General features: G+C 33.1%; 1 protein-coding gene across 1 annotated transcript; it reads left to right on the top strand.

Moving 5' to 3' along the window:
• Positions 1 to 436: 436 nt before the first annotated feature.
• Positions 437 to 9,324, top strand: LOC130628518 (uncharacterized). The gene is made up of 8 exons (XM_057441453.1): positions 437 to 588; positions 761 to 1,083; positions 2,006 to 2,187; positions 4,386 to 4,606; positions 4,696 to 4,788; positions 6,358 to 6,410; positions 7,504 to 7,664; positions 8,173 to 9,324. Exons 1-8 carry the CDS (start codon positions 568 to 570, stop codon positions 8,412 to 8,414), a joined length of 1,296 nt encoding a protein of 431 aa, XP_057297436.1. The 5' UTR covers positions 437 to 567; the 3' UTR covers positions 8,415 to 9,324.
• The last annotated feature ends 4,509 nt before the right edge of the window (positions 9,325 to 13,833 follow it).

The raw sequence follows: 13,833 nt of genomic DNA on the forward strand, positions 1-13,833 counted from the left end.
GAACTTTCAAAATTTAACTAGCGTAAATTCTAAAAATTTACATGTGGTTAAAAAGTCCAAATTGGAAAATAGGCCAAATAGCTTGTGAACACTATACGGGTAAACAATATGAAGCACAGATATAATTTAAAAGAGGTTTTTTAGTGCATGATAAACAATTCAAAATTGCAAAGAAATCATGCGCCAGTGCGTACTTAGATAGACATCAATGTGTCAGTTTTTCGCATCTGTCTCAAGCGTGTTTACTTCATGAGTTCATCCTAAGTGTACTTTGACCTTGTTATGACCACGAAGTCCCTTAAATGATAAATGACATGGCGAATTGATGGTCAAAAACAAATACTTTCATTATTAAAATTTTATTTCAATGGCTTCTTAAATGCTTGAATAGTTTTACTTGAATATTATGTAACATAATTCTTTATTCATAATTTTTTATTTTGTACTTCAATCGGGTTGTGCATGGAAACGAATATGAAAAATAATTTAGATAAATTTTTATCTTTAAAACGTGAATCACTTTCTTAATTTTCAAAATTTCATTGGAAATGCTTAGCAATTGCTAAAATGGTGAAGTTAGCGGGAAAGGTAAGTTTCAATGTTTGTTAGTGGTCAATCTAACTTTTTGGTTATTAATAGTTTTTGCAACCTCATACTCGTGTACGTTTTGTATGTATAAAAAACAAACAACTTTTTTCTCCCAAACTGATTTTTTTCAGTTATGTGTTTTGTTTTTTATTATTGACACATTTTTTTTTAGTTACTGATCTACTGGATAAGCACAACATTTATTTTTAACCTCGCCTTTGCATTTGAGAAAAACCCTATACGATATTGGAAAGAACATACACCGATTGATGCAACAACATGGAGAAATGCAAGTATTCCTATCAAAGCTATGTTTCAGCATCGTTCATTTACAACAGCTGCAGCTAGTGATGCATTGTCAAGAAAAACAGGAAGGGCGTGCTATCATAACGAACAATCCTTTCAAGATGTGGACACTTCTGTCGAAGGAAAATATTTTAAGATATTATTTTCAAATCCTAACATTACAAGATTTGCAGTTACACAACCATACAAGTACGTAAGTTAATTCTCATGCTACAATTAAGTCGAGAGTAAGTTAATTCTTCATAGACTAATCGATATAAATATGTTTATCTAACACAAAGGCGATTGTTACCTGTAATACACGAATAAAGAGATTTTTGAAACTAGTAAGAGTAAAATAGAAAATAAAAGAGCGTCAGTAGCTTTTGTATCATTAATTTTTAAAAAGAAAGCTTTCAAAGCAGAAATTTAGGCATATAGCAAGTCTGGGAATAACGGATAAGCAAGGAGTTGCAATGATTGTTGGTGCAAGTGTACCAGTCCCCGTCCATATCTAGGGCTTCTAGGAAGCCACATTAGTTATTATTGTCTAAACAGAAGACGGGTGTAAAATAGATTACAATTCCCATGTTTTGTATTAAAACTTACGAAAATCATAATATTAGGAAGTCCAACTCTGCGAGTACAATTTTGTGTTCCTCTCTGTTATCTATAAACAGCAGTATGATTCAACTTGAATGAATAACGCTGTCATAAAGATTTTTAAGTGAAGACACAATTTTTTTTAAGAGATTTACCAGCTTCACTTTTCATTGCAGCACTAAATGGCGTTAATAGCAAAATGATACAAAAAATAATTTAAAATAGTTGTTTGCATAATACATAGGATCTTGATAGCAGCAAAGTAGAGTTGTACTAGGATCTGCAGAAAAAGAGATCTAAGTAATACGGCATGTATTACATAATAACTGGATGAAAATAAATAAAGAGAACAAAAAAAGGAAATGTCTTTTCTCGCGTTATTGATTTACCAAATTGACCCTAAGTTACACATCGTCAGCAAGGATGGAGTTTTGAAAAATTATAAGTGATAAAAAGCGTCACAACCAACGGGATAGTTACACGCTCTGTCTTAGTAGAAAGATCATTTAAATTCGTTTTTTTTTTATAGTTCAGATACACACTCAGCCAGAATTATATTCGACACGACTTGGCACAAAATGGAAGGTGCAAATTACTCAGACATTGTTCAGACTTTTGAAGAAAATGGTCTCTTTAACATCACCTTCTTTACCATTGCTGACTTGGAAGATCCAAATTTAAAATGTCCAGTAACGGAGTATTTTTACGTTTGTGAGTAGACTTTATTTTTGTGTCGATTTTTAAATTCTTATGTTGAAAATAGAAAGCACGCTGGGTGGATTGCTTTTTTTCAAGCAATGCAGCAAAATCAAGTGAAAACATTGATGCACGAAATAAAATTAATTTCGTTTCGCATGAAAAAATTACATATATAAACTTCTCGTTGTATAGTGGCTACTGGAGGCGTCCCCATTGCGGATAATGCCCTTCAAGACGTCAACAATCTCATAGTTCAATGTTAAAAATCACGATGAATGTTTCGATATTTTAGTAATTTAGAAAAGCTGCATTGTTTAACTGGCATAAAAATTTAGATAAAAATTTCCATCAGGAACCAAAAGGTAGAAAGAGATACACATTTACATTACACGACTACAATAGTATAAAAAATGATAAGCACACTAGAAATTTTAAAATGTGCTGCCAGCCCCCTTAAAAGATTCAGTGATATTTATAATAATGATCTATGGGAAAGATTCGAATATTCCTGAACGACTTTCTCTCTTTTTAATAAATCTGTTTGCTACTTCATATTATCAGTGTATGATTTGTGAATTTGTAATATCATCGAGTTTTTCATTCGTGTGCGGCTAAATTTTGCATAACTACTAGCTAGCTATACATGGCAGACCAACAAAATTTGTTGTTAAGCAGTCACATCGGTTGTTTAAAATTGGAAGATGCATTTAGCTGGTCTGACTAAAACTACACTTTTGGATATCGAAAATAAGATTTAATTTTACTTTGTAATGGCTTATTACCTACCTGTATGCATGTTAGCAAAATAGCTAGCTAGCTTAATGTCTTTTCTTATCCTGCTAAATGCCAGTGTCATGTATTTTAGAAAGCTTTAAAAACAACCTAAATAAATTATCTATGTCGGATGTAAGTCCACCGCTTAGAAAGCTCACCAGCCTGACCATGGTTTTCTTCGTCGCCGGCCCCGATGTTAAAAAGGTAAAAAACCCTGGGAAGAGGTTAGTGTTGCATGCGCCATGCAGCAGAAATAATAAAATGTTGCATCTTGGCGCATCGTGCACCTTGCTAACTAACCAATCAAGAGGGCAGAATTTCACGCTAAATGTAAAGAAACAAACAAACAGACAAAACCAAAAAGAACAGCTATACTGGGAGAGAGAAACACGAGTAGAATATTTTTTTATCATTTTTTAACAAGACTTTGAACGTCTTTATTAAATCCTAAGTTCGTGGAAAAAAATTACATACTTTTTGTCAATGTATAGCATTTTCAACGTTTTTCACGGTGATTTAATTTAAGTCAACAACTCTCTTTTTTCTCTTTTTCATCCATTGAATTTGTAAAAGGCATTTTATACTGTGTTGTGACTGTTATGGTCTGTATAATATATATCTAGACAGCTGTTCTAATAGAAATATCAACGGATCGACATAATTTTTCCTCCTACAGAGATTTTAAATATTGTTGCATTCATTTTACTACATATGTGGCGCGACAACAATATGCTTGATGCAATAAAATTACGTTGCATGCGCACTAAGAAATCACACCGTTATCCCAGCGCTACTGTTGCAATTAATAATTAATAACTACATTTTCAAGGTGTATAGTGTGATATCTGATGGCAAGTAGGTATGTACATTCACTCAAAAACAAGTTAAAGGTCTCCTTGTGTAAGTAACAATTACACTTGAGTACTTACATCTGTCGTGAAAAAGTGCGCGACAATCAATATATAGCCATTTTTCGTATTTTTGCTCACGTCAGCACGTAAAAACGTAAATTCACATAAAAATGAGACAGCCATCTTTGTTACCTTGTCATATCTGCTGTAACACTTATAAATGACAATTTGGCCGATCTTTGTCCTGGCAATGTAAAACGTTTTCACCATTGAAGATTTTATTTTTGCAAGCAAATTTAGTAGTTTTAATACCCAAAGAGAAGGACACATATAAAAAACCTTCTATAGCTATTTAAATCGGCTATAGACACTTTGTTCTGCATAAGTGAAGGAATCTTATAGTATTACAAGTTCTCCGCAACCAGTATCCTACAAATTTGGACATAAAAAATATTTGCATTTATATTCCCGCAACGGTGCGTTTCAATAAACAGTTGCGCAGAGTCTTTTTATCTGCAAAATTCACGTTAAATGTTTTATGTTGAAACTGTTTCATTTATTTGAAACTGTTTTTTTAACTTTTAGCACAAAGATGGTGCAACTCTACAAGCACCTACCAAGGCAGCATCATACAGCCTTCGATAGAAAGTGACAGTGAAGGGCGTTGCCGCATTAAATTTGTAGATCAAGTGAAGCATTACATTAGCATGTGGCGCAACAATGTTAATTCCAACGATTTCAAGAAACGTTGTCTAGAAGATTTCTCTCCAGTCGAAGATATCACATGGGATCAATATCAAGTTAATGTAATAAATGACCCGTTTGTTCGTTCGTTCGCTTGTTTGTTTGTTCGTTCGTTGGTTCGTTGACTTACCACATATATTCTTATTCATAGACGGAGTTATATGACGAATATCCCAGGTATTACAAATGCCACCGAAAATTTGGTTCAAATATTAAGAACTGTACGGACCCTAAATATAACCAGGTAATTTTTTAAGTAGCTACAAGTATGTTTTGTTGTGGCTAGCTTTCACATTCCCTTTTCAAGTAATTATATCAACTGTCGTATAAACATTTTATTGCCCGGTTTTCAGGTAAAAGAACAATAAAGTGCGCTTTTTTATTTTATTTTTACTACTGAGACTATCAACATTAACCACGTAGAATATTACGGATTCCCTGTTCAATTGATCTGAAGTGTTTTGGCTTCATTTTTTGGGAGATGACTTTAACTAGCCGAAGTTGGAAGAAACATTGTTTAAGGATGGAGGGTTGGTGTCTCCGTGAGAGTAAAACATGGTTTTGGACAAAAGTGAGTTCTTAAAAAGTAGCCCCGCTAGGTCGCCGAAAAAGCTGTGCAACGGCATGATTGTAATTGGTTATATGTTGTTGTTTTTATGTTTATTTTAAAAAAATTGTTATTTTGAAAAAACACATTGCGGTTTGGGGACCCCTTTGAAGATGTATTTTTTGTGATTTATTGACTACTAGTCAATAAGGCCCGTAGAAAAATCCACTTAGGCAGGATAACAGAGAAAAACAACCATCATTTAAATTTTACTGACGTCAGCAGAGGCCTGTAAGAACACAAAAAATAATTTTCAAAAAAGTGTATGTCTGTTGCCTTCATCGTATAGATCTTGAAACGCTGATCAAGAAAATGTATAGGATCTTGTACTTGTGACAAACGGATGCAGAGATATTAGGGTTTAAAGGTTTTTTGATGACGTCATTAACCCGTCCGTTCCGAAACAGATTCGGCGACCCAGGTTTGGGAAACTTACCCAAATTGGTCCCAAGTGGGCCCTAGTTACCCACGCGGTGAAAAATCATTGACGTCACTACCTCGTTTCCAAGTTATTTGGCCTCAAAGTTTTAGGTGCACTATAATGGTTTCATTAATTTAATATAGGACATAGACGTTAAAGAAGTGTTATTGACGTCGCGCCGTAACGTCAGAAATTTTAACATTTGAGACATAACTTTTTCGGCTACATCAAAGGAAAATAAGCATATCCACTTTGCCTGTTACAAACAGACACAGTCTCTGTATTATTATATAGACTATTCGTTGCCCGTGGAAAAATCCACGGAGTCGCCCGTCCTTTATATTTACCCGTCGCAACAAAGTGGATAAAAATATACCGCATTTGATATTCGTGTTTCCGTAACATCATTTTCTAACTCAGCGGGGGGTCCGCGCAGAGACAGATAGACGATGGCTATTATTATAGAGATGCCAGAGATTGTCAACTTATATTTTGACTTTTTTGACGGCAATATTTTTTAGCTTATTGGTTTTGAAGAAAACCTTAGCTATTACGCGCAGCAAGTTCACGGAATCATCGCCGTTACCGCAAAAACGATTAGTTATGAAACATGCTGCACATAAGCCTTGACTGGCTGATATTGAAAAAAAGACCCTATTTTGAAGAAAAGATCCTTCTATTTATTGTTTTTGTGCTTAATTTTATCATTTCGTTCAGCCAGTGTATTTTTATGTAGTTCTTACTTTATTTCATATTTTGTAGCTCAGTATACTTCACTTTTTTAGAACTTTTTCTTAACCAATGCAAAAGGAAATGTGATCAAGATTGTCCTTGGAAAGTAAGTGCAATTTCATAGGATACATGTCGAATCTTCAAATTCTCACTCAATTTTCCGGTTGTTTGTATCTAATGTATGTTGTTGAGAAGCTACAATTGTTTGTCTAGATATTAGTTACAGGTCCGTAAACAAAGTTTAATCTTATTCCTTTTTTCCACACTGTGTTTTCATTTCATTTTATTGGAATTTCAACCCTATTCGGTCAGGGGGGCGGATTCCGCCCCCCCCCCTTACGGTTTTTTTTAATAACTCCTGATTGCTTTGTGATATGGCTATGATACTTACTGATTTTCAATATTTATCTCTTAGACACCTGCATGCTAAATATTTAGGTCCCATACCTTTCTGAGGCTTTGATATTAGCCATTACTCGAAACTACCCCTAAAAATCTCTATGAAATCTTCATAATGGGGAAAATGTAATAACTTCTGTTAAGATTATCCTTAGAACTTGAAACTTGCAACATAACTTTGTTTCATCAAGAAGAATCATTTTAAATAATGTGGACACGTGACTAATCCGATTTCCCAATTTTGTCGGATTTTAACCAAAAATCGGAAAAAAGCGGATTTTCGGGCAACTTTTGGCAATTTTTTATCCGATCCTTGTAAAAACCGAAAGATATGTTAAATGACTTTTATTTAGCTTTCAGAAACTGCAAACAGAATGTAAAAATTGGCTCTAGAACAAAAGTATATAAATTTTAAGCAGATAGTGGCATTTTCAACAATTTTCAAGCTTCTGATGACGTCACAGAACATGTGCTGACGCAAGCAAAAATTTAATAATTTATTATGACGTACTATAACTGTGCCAAGTTTGATTCCATTTGAACAATCCTATGAAAAGTTATTAAGGTGGGGGGCGGAATCCGCCCCCCCCCCCCCCCGGTCATAGTATGATCGAAAAACCCCGGACCGAATAGGGTTAAGGTTCAAACTTGCAAACAATTTTGAGTAAAGCTCTCCCATAAAATTAGCATTAGCCAAGTAAAACAATAAAAATAGGGTTGTGTCAGTGTGAAGACTTCCCTCTCAAAAAGTTTGTCAGATGGTGAATTATTAAAATTAGTTTACTTTTTTATCACTTTAGAAATAACGACACTATTGATTTCAATATGACCATTGATTTCACCTACTGGACATCTGAGTTTATCGACACCTTCTCAAACACTTTCAAACTGTGTGGTTATGAATTGCCATTGACTAATATGTCTGTGGAGTTTTTTACAAAGGATGAAATCATTGTGCCAGGTTTGGAGCGTGTTTATTTATATTCGACTTTATTACTTTTCTTTTTTATACTAACCAAAACAAGTTTACTATTTTCGTTTTTAACCATTAAAATATTTGTTATTAGGACTAATTATTTCACAAGTAGGCAATATTTTGTTTAAAAGTCAATGGGTGTATTAAAGATATAAATAAACACGAGGTTTCTTATTTGGAACTAATGTGACGTCTAAATTTTCTATTTGCAACGAAGTACTTTGGTTTTGTTACAGTTTAAAATGTGCTTTTGATCAGATGGGACCATATTTTTGTAGAATAAACAGACTGTTGGGTAAAAGGTGCAGAAGGGCTACGCCCACAAATATGCTTTCTCCCACGAAAATGTCATTTAAAATAGTCTTGGCTAAAAACTAAATGTCTTGAACATTTTTAAAATATTTAATTTCGAAACGCTGACAATAGCTGTGCTTTTATCTTCATTCATTAAATTACCGGAGCGTTAAAGCAGTGAAAACCTTTGCTTGTTTAGAACGGGGTACACCAATCAGCTTTTGGATATTTGTTATTGTAACTGCTGTTCCTGCTTTTGTTTTGTTTGTTTCCATTTTACTTTTGGTGTGCACATGTACAAGAAAAGGATTTCGAACGGAATTATGGGACTTTTTCAAGTGGCAACGATCTCAAAAAAAGCATGAAAAGGAGAAAGCGGAAGAAGCTGGAATGGAAAAAGTCTTAGCATCTTTGGACAATGGCGCCTTCGAGAAAAGTTAGAAGGAAGAGAACAAAAAACAAATAAAAAAACAAAAAAACTTTTATGCAGAATTATTGTGGAAGTGACAAGCAAACAATTTTTTGTTATAATAATAAATATGTAACTTTTTGACGATCTTAGGTAACTAGAAATTACCTTAAGGGCACGAATTTCTGCAATCATTAATTTTTGCGAAACTAATTTTTGCAATTTAGTCGAAATTCGCGAAAATTTGTTCCACAAAAATGTCTAAAATTCGCCCCAATCGCAAAAACTTATTACGCAATATTTTCAATTTTTTTCCAAAATATATCACAAAAAACAGCCTTGTATAATGTTTATATTTCAATGCTACAGAACTGTGAATCAAAAGGTTTTAATTGCTTTTATCACTTACTTTAATGACGCAAGAAGCTCTTGTTTTTGTGTTGTTCCATTTGGTATTTTTGACTTTTCGTTTTACTTTGATCGAGACTTTGCTTCATGTTTTTAACTAAATAATGTGAAAAGTTTGATTACTTCTCCGTCCGTCGATAATGTTACCACTTTATTCGATTCCATATAGTTTTTTGAAGATATGAAAGTTGGAGCAATGTAAATTTAAGCTTGCCACCCTCCCTGTACTAGAAGTTATACACAGTGGTTTCATGATGCATTATTTGCAATAACCTTGCTCCACGGTCAAGCAGGTATTTCAAAAAAGTCAAAAGGTTTATCCTTTTCGGGAACACAGTCTAAAGTTTTACCCTCAATTGGTTGCCAATCTCTTTTTTAATAATGATATCGTCAAACAGCCGTATGATAATCGAACAGTTAACTAGACCAACTGAAGGCGGAGAACAAATTAACAGCATCTTCGACATATTTAATAGCATTGATGAATATAAATAAAAAAATTTGATTAAAGAGTACAGTAATTCTTATTGATGATTTCTTTGTTTTCTTTCACATATTTCGCCCAAAAAACCTTCAAAACCCATTAACCTTGAAACACATAAACAGGTCTCGCACTTTTTGCCAGCATGAGTGATTGGCAAAAATTTGTTCCTTAAAAAATGTCTATTTTAAGGTTGTATTCTCAAAAATTTATCCGCAAAAATTAATGGTTGCAAAAATTTAAGCTCGTATAGTAGGCAATTCCGTTATTTAAAAATGGCATAATTTCACAGCACATTAAAAATATTGTTTTTTTAAATCGTACACACACTTTATTGAATTATACTTACACTACAACTTTTTCTATTCTGTGATTATTACTGTTTACCTTTTTGAGGTTCTTCGGTCGTTGTACCAAATCCGAGAAGAAGATATTTACTTGTCAGTGGGAATAAGTACAAACCTCCTAGCTCCCAGCCCTCTTCTACCATTTTTTACACTGCCTTCTTCGATTTTTTACACTTCGGAACAGTTAAGTTTTTGAACATCAAAAATTTGGCAAGATTTTTGTACTGATGCTATCGCCTTCTCAATATCTTCTTTTGTAATCAATAGTTTTATATCGACATTTATTGTCCTGCCACTTGGGTTAATTTGAATATCTTTATCTTGTTTTATCCAGCGCTGACATCTTCGTACAGGCGTTTTGTCCGACTCCCTCTGGGCAACTGCTGTTTCGACATACACATACGTGATTACAGATCATATTTACGTTCATTATAGCACCTGCATTGCATTGATATTAGTATTTAACAGTATTTCAGTTATTAATAAAAATTTGATTATTAAAATGTGCGTGTAAGGAATTTTGTGACTTTTATTCTTAATGTTATTAAATTTTAACTGCGACTGTTATTGGTGATAGAGACATTTATTGGTGTGAGAAGTGTGAGAATGTTCGTAACTTAAAATTGACATTTTTGCTGTTTTTAAGATGATTCATTTAAATAAGTAACTCTTATGAGTTTTTTGGCGACGGACTGCTGCATGGTATTAAATTTGATAAGAACATTAACGGTGCAATTTTGGTTAAAAATTGAAGCAGTGGAGAGATCTGGAATAAAAATAAAGATTGGGTTTTTTAGGCGTGAATCATCGTAAGATTTTAGATCAAAAATTGCAACTTCTTCATGTGGAACAGGCTGATGTTAATCGATGGCGAAAGATATAGCTTGGTAGTTTCCGCTGACAGTGACTAGTTATTGATAATATTGCAGAGTTTGATATGCAGGATGTTTCTAATATTTTCAACAATGGTTTTCTGGCTGAAGTGGTTTGTTGTTTGCTTTGGGAGTCAATTATCTTATTTTCAGCAGATTGTTCACTGTTTTTATGCCGAGAGGCGTAGTCTTAAACCAAATATTTCAACATGATTAATAATAATAAATTTTAACGAAGGCTTCGATAGATAAAATTTGAACAACAGAATTGGGCAACGGGGAATTTCATTTCAAGCATTTTCGGTGTAAACATTCTGTTCTTTTTATGCAATTCACTCTGCCTAGTTTTGGTAATTCCTATAGCATAGGTCAAGTATTCTGTATCATTTTATTCCTTCTGAAAAGTGAAATCATCATTATTCTAGACGAACTGGTGAATGGTTTTGCATTTTTTTAACGTCAAAGGTTGCATCTACCGGTGATTTCTTATCCAAGATTTTTGCAGCATTAGCGATGGCAAACGAGACGCAAAAATCTGTTATGAACTGGTAGGAAGGAATTTGAATTTATTCCTTTATAGTCTTTTATACTTAATTATTTATTTGGGATATTAACTAATGTCGTCGTCAAAAATAAGTCTATTTAGTCACACTAACGTGACGAACAAAAATCATGTATCAATACACTAATTTGGGTAACGTTTGCCGTAACTTTGAAAAGTAGTCTGATTAAATTTTAGCGTTGTAACAAACTTTTGCAGTTGAAAATTTTCGGGTTATTTATGTTTGGTTATGGTCGCTATAGCTATTAGTAAGTATCATTGATTAGGATCATGTCTATGGAATGAATGTAGACTAATTAAAAAAAGTTCTTACTTTCCATTGAAAGTTTCTGGAAGGGAAATAGAATTAGTTGCTCGTGTTTTTGCTGCTTTTGAAAATAATATCAAGCCAATAAAATCTTCTCAGGAAGTTAAAGCGATCTACAGCACGAATATCAAGAAAAACTAGGAAATTCTTTTGTTCCTGGCCCATGTCATTTGAATTGTGGTTGGCTTATGGAACATGAAAGGATATGGTCAGTTGTTACCTACCCTTGCATTTATAGCTACCTAATATTTCAACCCAAAGGAACTCTAAGACCTTCATTTATTTTCAATGTGGCTGGCTTTGAGACAACTCTATCTTATTACAACGGTTATTGTTATAGGTACATACACTCCAGTGGTCTAATGACGTGTTCCTTATGAAGGCACATAAGAGCTCCAGCTTCAAATCCTAACAGATTCAGAAGTTAATGTCTTAAAGTATTTTTTTAGTTACAGTAACTACCTTAGTTATTTTTTTTTACAAAAGAAATTTTATGCCGCCTTGTACCGCTTTTTTGTAAATTAAGATAAAGCTTTAGTCGGTTGAATCACAAAGCACAAACAAACAAATCATCAACTTCCGAACAGTCAATTATACACTGTAGCTTGTAATGTCTAGTTTTTTTGGAAATTTTAGGAAGATGTTCCAGTACTGCTTTAACAGGTTATCTTATGAATAAGGTCTGCAATCAACACATGTAAAACCTGTGTCCATGATTCGAACGTGTTTAAACACCTAGAGATTAACCAGATTGGTGAGTCAAATCTTTACTTAAATACTGTTCAATTATTTTAAAATAAAATTCTTCCATACATTTAAGCTGGTATAAAAATATATTCGTTGATTGGTGTTAATTTTATTCCAGAAAAAAGATGATGCCCAGCCTGAATTTCTTTTATAATATTTTTCGTTAACTAGGACCTGACCACAGAATGAATCACATTTTTACCAATACACGTTTTTTTATAAGAAACATGTTCATAAGAAACCTACATGTAGAATCTTCAAAAATTAGGAAACTTTTACTACTACATTCTATGTCTATTACTGAAATAAGAAACTTGTTTCGAATTAATTCATAAAATTAATTAAGAAAGATGTTACAATCATCACTACATTTGTTTTTTGATTCTTTTTGAGTTGTATTGTTTATATTTTGTGCTGTTTTGTTGTTGACAACTTTTAATAAAAGAGACTTTGAAACGAGAAGTGCTATATTTTTTTATTTGGTAACCAACTAGTCCAAAAATTAAAGAATGCCCATTTTCAATTGCTGGCCAAAAATGATGTAACTTTGTTAAAATATGATAAAATGATGCAATAAAAATGTGTTTAGCTCCAAAATGACATGAAATCAATATAAACCCATAGTTGAAAAACTAAGATACATACATGAAAGTCCACATCAAGTAACCAGTGTATATATAACAACCAACAACCAACACATGTGCAATAAGATTAAAATGACAGAGAAACTAAGCCAAACTTACAAGCAAGTGTGGAGGTGTGGACCTGTAAAAGCAAAAAAGCGCGTTTTGCTCAAAAATGAATAGACGGCGCACCATCAAAAAACTTTTCGTTTCCAAAAGAGCCTTTAAAACACTACCACCTAAAGGTGTAAGAAAATTAAACGCTGCTTTACACTAAAGTATATTGTATTCCTGTTATCACCACGTTCTCTTGTCTTGTACGTGTTCTGTTAAAAGGTGTTCCTAATTTTAAGATAAATCTCAGGCTAGATGTTTTAATGAAATTCAGTCTTCTACAAAATAGAATGAGACAAAGTAGAAACGTTCGTTTCCACAGGTATATTCTCTTTCTATACTATGTTAAGTACGTTGACTGGACTTATGCCTTATTATTGATGACGTCAGCATTGTCAGTTTCTCTCATATTTTAGGCCTTTAAGGACTCTGATGTGACCCTATCAACGCCTATCTGACCCTATAAAGTGACCGAAAAACGTGCAAATGGAAGTATATATAATGTATATTAAAGGAAAAAACTATTACAATTTAAATTACGATTTAAACCGACATCCAGGAGAGCCTTTCGCCTTGTCCTGTTTACGAAGTTTTGAAGTAGTTAAGTTTTTGGAGTTGTCTTCTTATAAAAATATGGGAAACACAAACAAAATTCTTCTTTTGTAAGATATGAATTTGTTTGACGAGCCTTTTTTTATGTTTTATTTGTAACAGATGTTTTGCCTTTTATCACATCTTGTCCAATAAAACCATGAAAATATGTTGTCAAAAAATTATACACTTTGTTATCTTTGCGTTGCGTTCATAAAAATATTTCAACTTCTCATAATTGTGATTATGTATTTGTGGGAAGATATCATGTTTTTATGACCATGAACATCTGCGTGAAAATTCTTTAGAAAATTTACAGAAAAATTTGGGCACATGAAAGTGGTATTGCCAAATTTTTTTTAATTAACGTATAAATATTATTAAGGAAACAATGTATTT

This window comes from Hydractinia symbiolongicarpus, chromosome 15 (assembly GCF_029227915.1).
Source record: "Hydractinia symbiolongicarpus strain clone_291-10 chromosome 15, HSymV2.1, whole genome shotgun sequence".
Classification (NCBI taxonomy): Eukaryota; Metazoa; Cnidaria; class Hydrozoa; order Anthoathecata; family Hydractiniidae; genus Hydractinia; species Hydractinia symbiolongicarpus.

Excerpts from the sequence above, each read along its gene's own strand:
- LOC130628518 (XM_057441453.1), top strand. The coding sequence starts at position 568 with ATGGTGAAGTTAGCGGGAAAG. Across the intron at positions 4,607-4,695 it reads GGGATCAATATCAAGTTAAT|ACGGAGTTATATGACGAATA; the intron begins GTAATAAATGAC and ends TCTTATTCATAG. Across the intron at positions 7,665-8,172 it reads GGATGAAATCATTGTGCCAG|AACGGGGTACACCAATCAGC; the intron begins GTTTGGAGCGTG and ends TTGCTTGTTTAG.